Below are 8,415 nucleotides of genomic sequence, written 5' to 3'. Positions count from 1 at the left end.
GGGTGTGTGAGTGGGTGAGTGTGTGTATGGGTGGGTGAGTGTGGATGGATGAGCAGGTGGGTGAGTGTGTGAGTGTGTGGGTGAGTGAGTGTGTGTATGGGTGTGTGCGTGTGTGGATGAGTGGGTGGGTGAGTGTGTGAGTGTGTGGGTGAGTGTGTGTATGGGTGGGTGAGTGTATGGATGAGCGGGTGGGTGAGTGTGTGGGTGAGTGTGTGTATGGGTGGGTGAGTGTATGGATGAGCGGGTGGGTGAGTGTGTGTGTGGGTGGGTGTGTGAGTGGGTGAGTGTGTATGGGTGAGTGTGTGTATGGGTGGGTGAGTGTGTGGATGGATGAGCAGGTGGGTGAGTGTGTGGGTGAGTGAGTGTGTGTATGGGTGTGTGCGTGTGTGGATGAGCAGGTGGGTGAGTGTGTGAGTGTGTGGGTGAGTGTGTGTATGGGTGGGTGAGTGTATGGTTGAGCGAGTGGGTGAGTGTGTGAGCGGGGGTGAGCAAGCGGATGAGCGAGCGCGCGTACGGACGGCGGCGCACGAGCCAGCGAGCCTCACCGGAACTGCCTCCAAAAGCCGCGGGGGACGTAGTACTGCAGCTTGGAGGCCGCCAGGTGCCCGAAGATCACCTGGAGCTGGCGCAGCACCCCCATGTTGTACTCCTTGCGCTCGCCGGTGCGGGTCCCAGACGGGGGGCGCTCCTCACCCCCCACGCCGCCCCCCACTCCCCCACCGCCCCCGCCGCCGCCGCCTCCTCCGCCGCCGCCACCGCCGCCGGAGCCCCCCGCAAACGGCGTCTCTTCGCGAGCGTCCACGTTACTCTGGGAGGGTGGGGGGGGGGGACACGGGGTAGGGGGGGGGGCACGGAGTGGGGGGGCACGGGGTGGGGGAAGGCGCGGGGTGGGTCAGAATCAGCATCTATACTGCAGGGGGAAGACGGTGGGCTATGAAACTCTTTTTCACAGATGTGCAGTAAGAGCACAGGATAAGGATCAGTTGGGAGACGCGGTGGCTCGGAGATGTCAGCTACCACTACCACGTCAGCTACCACGTCAGCTACCACGTCAGCTACCACTACCACGTCAGCTACCACTACCACGTCAGCTACCACTACCACGTCAGCTACCACTACCACGTCAGCTACCACGACCACGTCAGCTACCTCGACCACGTCAGCTACCTCGACCACGTCAGCTACCTCGACCACGTCAGCTACCTCGACCACGTCAGCTACCACTACCACGTCAGCTACCACTACCACGTCAGCTACCACTACCACGTCAGCTACCACTACCACGTCAGCTACCACTACCACGTCAGCTACCACTACCACGTCAGCTACCACTACCACGTCAGCTACCACTACCACGTCAGCTACCACTACCACGTCAGCTACCACTACCAAGTCAGCTACCACTACCACGTCAGCTACCACTACCACGTCAGCTACCACTACCACGTCAGCTACCACTACCACGTCAGCTACCACTACCACGTCAGCTACCACTACCACGTCAGCTACCACTACCACGTCAGCTACCACTACCACGTCAGCTACCACTACCACGTCAGCTACCACTACCACGTCAGCTACCACTACCACGTCAGCTACCACTACCACGTCAGCTACCACTACCACGTCAGCTACCACTACCACGTCAGCTACCTCGACCACGTCAGCTACCACTACCACGTCAGCTACCACTACCACGTCAGCTACCACTACCACGTCAACTACCACTACCACGTCAGCTACCACTACCACGTCAGCTACCTCGACCACGTCAGCTACCTCGACCACGTCAGCTACCACTACCACGTCAGCTACCACTACCACGTCAGCTACCTCGACCACGTCAGCTACCACTACCACGTCAGCTACCACTACCACGTCAGCTACCACTACCACGTCAGCTACCACTACCACGTCAACTACCACTACCACGTCAGCTACCACTACCACGTCAGCTACCACTACCACGTCAGCTACCACTACCACGTCAGCTACCACTACCACGTCAGCTACCACTACCACGTCAGCTACCTCGACCACGTCAGCTACCACTACCACGTCAGCTACCACTACCACGTCAGCTACCACTACCACGTCAGCTACCTCGACCACGTCAGCTACCACTACCACGTCAACTACCACTACCACGTCAACTACCACTACCACGTCAGCTACCTCGACCACGTCAGCTACCACTACCACGTCAGCTACCACTACCACGTCAACTACCACTACCACGTCAGCTACCTCGACCACGTCAGCTACCACTACCACGTGTGTTAGGGTCGTGTGTGTGTGCGTTGGGGTCGTGTGTGTGTGTGTTGGGGTCGCATGTGTGTTGGGGTCGTGTGTGTGCATTGGGGCCGTGTGTGTGTATTGGGGTCGTGTGTCTGTGCGTTGGGGTCGCATGTGTGTTGGGGTCGTGTGTGTGTGTTGTGGTCGTGTGTGTGTGCGTTGGGGTCGTGTATGTGTTGGGGTCGTGTGTGTGTATTGGGGTTGTGTGTGCGTTGGGGTCGCATGTGTGTTGGGGTCGTGTGTGTGTGCGTTGGGGTCGCATGTGTATTGGGGTCGTGTGTGTGTGCGTTGGGGTTGTGTGTGTGTGCGTTGGGGTCGCATGTGTATTGGGGTCGTGTGTGTGTGCGTTGGGGTTGTGTGTGTGTGCGTTGGGGTCGCATGTGTATTGGGGTCGTGTGTGTGTGCGTTGGGGTTGTGTGTGTGTGCGTTGGGGTCGCATGTGTATTGGGGTCGTGTGTGTGTGCGTTGGGGTCGTGTGTGCACGTGTTGGGGTCGCATGTGTGTTGGGGTCGCATGTGCGTTGGGGTCGTGTGTGTGTGTAATGTGGTCGTGTGTGTGTATTGGGGTCGTGTGTGTGTGTGTATTGTGGTCGTGTGTGTGTGTGTGTGTATTGTGGTCGTGTGTGTGTTAGGGTCGTGTGTGTGTTAGGGTCGTGTGTGTGTGTTAGGGTCGTGTGTGTGTGTGTGTATTGTGGTTGTGTGTGTGTGCGTTGGGGTCACACGTGTGTGTGTGTGTGTGTAATGTGTGCGTGCGTGCGTATTAGGGGCGCGTCTGCGCGCGTTCGGCTGGCGCGTGCCAACCTCGGCGTCGGCGCGCTCGTCCCCCGACAGCTCCTCGTCGTTGTCACTGGCGGCGGTGCCGGCCGTGCCGGTGCCGGCCGAGGCCCCGGCGGTGCTGACGGCGAGCAGGCCGAGGCGCACGGCGGGGATCATGTAGAGCTGCTGGATCACCGAGTTCATGTAGCAGGTGGCGCCGGCGTTCTTGAGCCCCACGAAGCCCTTGGGGGGACGGGGCCCCACGGGGGGGAGGTACTCCCACTCCGTCAGGGGCTCCGTGCCTGCCGGGGGGGGAGGAGAGGGGGGGGTAGGAGAGGGGGGGTAGGAGAGGGGGGGGTAGGAGAGGGGGGGAGGAGAGGGGGGGTAGGAGAGGGGGGGTAGGAGAGGGGGGGGTTGGGAGGGTACAAGGAGGGGAGGCGCAGCAGGTTGGCGGCGCAGCTCACCGAGAGGGTGGTGAGCGTGGTGGTGGGGAGCGTGGTGGTGGTGAGCGTGGTGGTGGTGAGCGTGGTGGTGGTGAGCGTGGTGGTGGTGAGCGTGGTGGTGGTGAGCGTGGTGGTGGGGAGCGTGGTGGTGGGGAGCGTGGTGGTGGGGAGCGTGGTGGTGGTGAGCGTGGTGGTGGTGAGCGTGGTGGTGGGGAGCGTGGTGGTGGTGAGCGTGGTGGTGGTGAGCGTGGTGGTGGTGAGCGTGGTGGTGGTGAGCGTGGTGGTGGTGAGCGTGGTGGTGGTGAGCGTGGTGGTGGGGAGCGTGGTGGTGGGGAGCGTGGTGGTGGTGAGCGTGGTGGTGGGGAGCGTGGTGGTGGCGAGGGTGGTGGCGAGCGTGGTGGCGAGGGTGGTGGCGAGGGTGGTGGTGAGCGTGGTGGTGGTGAGCATGGTGGTGAGAGTGGTGGTCAGTGTGGTGGTGAGTGTGGTGGTGAGCGTGGTGGTGGAGAGCGTGGTGGTGGTGAGTGTGGTGGTGAGCGTGGTGGCGAGCGTGGTGGCGAGCGTGGTGGTGAGCGTGGTGGTGAGCGTGGTGGTGAGCGTGGTGGTGGCGAGCGTGGTGGTGGCGAGCGTGGTGGTGAGCGTGGTGGTGGTGAGCGTGGTGGCGAGCGTGGTGGCGAGCGTGGTGGTGAGCGTGGTGGTGAGAGTGGTGGTCAGTGTGGTGGTGAGCGTGGTGGTGAGCGTGGTGGTGGTGAGCGTGGTGGTGGTGAGCGTGGTGGTGGTGAGCGTGGTGGTGGTGAGCGTGGTGGTGGTGAGCGTGGTGGTGGTGAGCGTGGTGGCGAGCGTGGTGGCGAGCGTGGTGGTGGTGAGCGTGGTGGCGAGCGTGGTGGCGAGCGTGGTGGCGAGCGTGGTGGTGAGAGTGGTGGTCAGTGTGGTGGTGAGTGTGGTGGTGGTGAGCGTGGTGGTGGTGAGTGTGGTGGTGAGCGTGGTGGTGAGCGTGGTGGTGGTGAGTGTGGTGGTGAGCGTGGTGGTGAGCGTGGTGGTGGTGAGTGTGGTGGTGAGCGTGGTGGTGAGCGTGGTGGTGAGCGTGGTGGTGGTGAGTGTGGTGGTGAGCGTGGTGGTGAGCGTGGTGGTGAGCGTGGTGGTGAGCGTGGTGGTGAGCGTGGTGGTAGTGAGCGTGGTGGTGGTGAGCGTGGTGGTGAGCGTGGTGGTGGTGAGTGTGGTGGTGAGCGTGGTGGTGAGCGTGGTGGTGGTGAGTGTGGTGGTGAGCGTGGTGGTGAGCGTGGTGGTGGTGAGCGTGGTGGTGGCGAGCGTGGTGGCGAGCGTGGTGGCGAGCGTGGTGGCGAGCGTGGTGGCGAGCGTGGTGAGTGAGCGACCACTCACCGGTGTAGTACATCTCGGTGAGCGTGTCGGCGGTGAGGCGCAGGTTGGCGGCGCAGCCCACCGACAGGGCGGCCAGCAGGTCGAAGGCTGCGGTGAGCGACGAGGCGGAGCCGCACACCGGGATGGCCTGTGCCGCGGGCAGCTCGCCGGTGCGCTGGTGGTGCAGGAAGACTCGCGACGCCGGCAAGATGAAGTCGTCCATCAGCTCCTGCCGCACGCACAGAGACAAAGGTCCCCCGTGTAGCCTTTAACAGACTCGTGCACCCCGTGCGGTGCGTACGGTGCGTGCCGTTCGCGTGGATCGGTGCGTGCCGTGCAGTGTGTACGGTGCCGTGCAGTGTGTACGGTGCCGTGCGGTGTGTACGGTGCCGTGCGGTGTGTACGGTGCGTGCCGTTCGCGTGGATCGGTGCGTGCCGTGCAGTGTGTACGGTGCCGTGCAGTGTGTACGGTGCCGTGCGGTGTGTACGGTGCCGTGCGGTGTGTACGGTGCGTGCCGTTCGCGTGGATCGGTGCGTGCCGTGCAGTGTGCACGGTGCCGTGCAGTGTGTACGGTGCCGTGCGGTGTGTACGGTGCCGTGCAGTGTGTACGGTGCCGTGCAGTGTGTACGGTGCCGTGCAGTGTGTACGGTGCCGTGCGGTGTGTACGGTGCCGTGCGGTGTGTACGGTGCCGTGCGGTGTGTACGGTGCGTGCCGTACGCGTGGATCGGTGCGTGCCGTGCGGTGTGTACGGTGCGTGCCGTACGCGTGGATCGGTGCGTGCCGTGCGGTGTGTACGGTGCGGCCCTCACCTTGATGAGGTTGGCTCCCCCCTTTTCAGAGCCGATGTGGAACTTCTTGTCGGGCGTCTGGAATGCGAGCAGCTCGCGCGACACGCCCAGGTGGCCTTCCAGCAGCTGCTCCTCCACGCCCGTCTCGCCCGTCAGCTTCACCTGGTCCTGCACCGTCAACATCATCACCGCCATCATCACCATCACCGCCATCATCACCACCATCATCACCGCCATCATCACCACCATCATCACCGCCATCATCACCACCACCATCGCCATCACCGCCATCATCACCATCATCACCACCATCATCACCGCCATCATCACCATCATCACCACCATCATCACCGCCATCATCACCACCACCATCATCACCATCACCGCCATCATCACCATCACCACCATCATCACCACCACCGCCATCATCACCGCCATCATCACCGCCATCATCACCACCATCATCACCACCATCATCACCACCATCATCACCACCACCATCATCACCACCATCACCATCACCACCATCACCACCACCATCACCATCACCACCATCATCACCACCATCATCATCATCACCGCCATCATCACCACCACCACCATCACCACCACCATCATCACCACCACCATCACCACCATCATCATCACCGCCATCATCATCACCGCCATCACCACCATCATCACCACCATCACCACCACCATCATCACCACCACCATCACCATCACCACCACCATCACCACCACCATCACCACCATCATCACCACCATCATCACCATCACCACCACCATCATCATCACCACCATCATCACCGCCATCATCACCACCACCATCATCATCACCATCATCACCACCATCACCATCACCACCATCATCACCACCATCACCATCACCACCATCATCACCACCACCATCATCACCGCCATCATCACCACCACCACCATCACCACCACCATCATCACCACCACCATCACCACCATCATCATCATCACCGCCATCATCATCACCGCCATCATCACCATCACTACCATCATCACCATCATCACCATCATCACCACCATCATCACCACCACCATCATCACCACCACCATCACCATCACCACCATCACCACCATCATCATCACCATCATCAACAGCAGCAGCAGTGGCATCAGTAGCAGCTGTCACGTCTCGAGTTAACCTGCACCGCAGCCAACACCATCAGCAGCAGTAGCATCAGCAGCAGTGTTATCAGCAGCAGCAACATCAGCAGCAGTGGTATCAGCAGCAATTCCATCACCACCACCACCATCACCACCATCACCACCACCACCATCACCACCAATGCCACCGTCGCCATCACCACCATCACCACCACCACCACCACCACGTACCCGGATGCGCTTGAGCCACTCGATCTCATTGTTGAGCTGCACCTCGGCGTTCTGCACGGCGATGCTGCTGATCGACGCGTAGTTGAGCAGCCGGCACAGCAGCGTGAAGTAGTCGCCGCATTGACGCGCGCACTCACGCACCGTCGTCTAATGCACACACAGACACACACACACAGACACACACAGCATTAAAGAGACACACAGACACACCACGCCGCATTAATACACACAGACACACCACGCCGCATTAATACACACAGACACACCACGCCGCATTAATACACACAGACACACCACGCCGCATTAATACACACAGACACACACAGAGACACGGCAATAACACAGGGAGCAGCATGAAGTAGTCGCCGCACTGTATGTACCCGTGTGTGTGTACCAGCGTGTGTGTGTACCAGCGTGTGTGTGTGTACCAGCGCGCGTGTGCGTGTGTGTGCACCTGTGCGTGTGTGTGTGTACCCGTGTGTGTGTGCATGTGTGTGTACCTGTGAGCGTGTGTGTGTGTGCACCTGTGCGTGTGTGTGTACCCGTGTGTGTGTGCATGTGTGTGTACCTGTGAGCGTGTGTGTGTGTGCACCTGTGCGTGTGTGTGTACCCGTGTGTGTGTGCATGTGTGTGTACCTGTGAGCGTGTGTGTGTGTGCACCTGTGCGTGTGTGTGTACCCGTGTGTGTGTGCATGTGTGTGTACCTGTGAGCGTGTGTGTGTGTGCACCTGTGCGTGTGTGTGTACCAGCGTGTGTGTGTGTACCAGCGCGCGTGTGCGTGTGTGTGCACCTGTGTGTGTGTGTGTACCCGCGCGTGTGTACCCGCGCGTGTGTACCCGCGTGTGTGTGCATGTGTGCGTACCTGTGAGCGTGTGTGTGTGTGCACCTGTGCGTGTGTGTGTACCAGCGTGTGTGTGTACCAGCGTGTGTGTGTGTACCAGCGCGTGTGTGTGTACCTGTGCGTGTGTGTGTGTACCCGGTGTGTGTGTACCCGCGTGTGTGTGTGCATGTGTGCGTACCTGTGAGTGTGTGTGTGTGCACCTGTGCGTGTGTGTGTACCTGCGCGTGTGTGTGCACCTGCGCGTGTGTGTGTGTACCTGCGCCTGTGTGTGCACCTGCGCGTGTGTGTGCGCGCTCACCCCCAGCACTGTGAAGAGCAGCGTGATGAAGAAGATGATCGGCCGGTTGCCCATGCAGCACTTGGTGGCCATCAGGAAGAATTGCTCCTGAGCAGTTTGCCTGATTGGCCTGACAACAAAGACAAAGGTCCCCCCCCCCCCCATGTAGCCTTCACACAACCACCGGGGCAAGTGCTGGCTTGTCACGAGTAGCAGCAGTGCCTATGAAGGCCACACACACAGAGACGGGCACAAAGACGAAGGTCCCCCGTGTAGCCTTAACGGAC

The 8,415-nt window shown here is 60.9% G+C and overlaps 1 protein-coding gene across 4 annotated transcripts in view; it reads right to left on the bottom strand.

Moving 5' to 3' along the window:
• Positions 1-527: 527 nt before the first annotated feature.
• Positions 528-8,415, bottom strand: part of USP9X (ubiquitin specific peptidase 9 X-linked) — a 52,264-nt gene continuing 44,376 nt past the window's right edge. For all 4 annotated transcript variants that reach the window (XM_078623651.1, XM_078623654.1, XM_078623656.1 and 1 more), the window contains exons 28-33: positions 8,150-8,258; positions 7,011-7,157; positions 5,661-5,807; positions 4,871-5,078; positions 3,096-3,352; positions 528-808 (exon numbers count right to left, since the gene is read on the bottom strand). In XM_078623651.1, coding sequence (XP_078479777.1) covers positions 542-808; positions 3,096-3,352; positions 4,871-5,078; positions 5,661-5,807; positions 7,011-7,157; positions 8,150-8,258 — 1,135 coding nt within the window. In that variant the 3' untranslated portion in view covers positions 528-541. The remainder of the gene's footprint in view (positions 809-3,095; positions 3,353-4,870; positions 5,079-5,660; positions 5,808-7,010; positions 7,158-8,149; positions 8,259-8,415) is intronic.

Source organism: Lampetra planeri, unplaced genomic scaffold, assembly GCF_965212315.1.
Source record: "Lampetra planeri unplaced genomic scaffold, kcLamPlan1.2.h2 scaffold_362, whole genome shotgun sequence".
Taxonomy (NCBI): Eukaryota; Metazoa; Chordata; class Hyperoartia; order Petromyzontiformes; family Petromyzontidae; genus Lampetra; species Lampetra planeri.
This window is presented reverse-complemented; position numbering and strand designations above follow the sequence as displayed.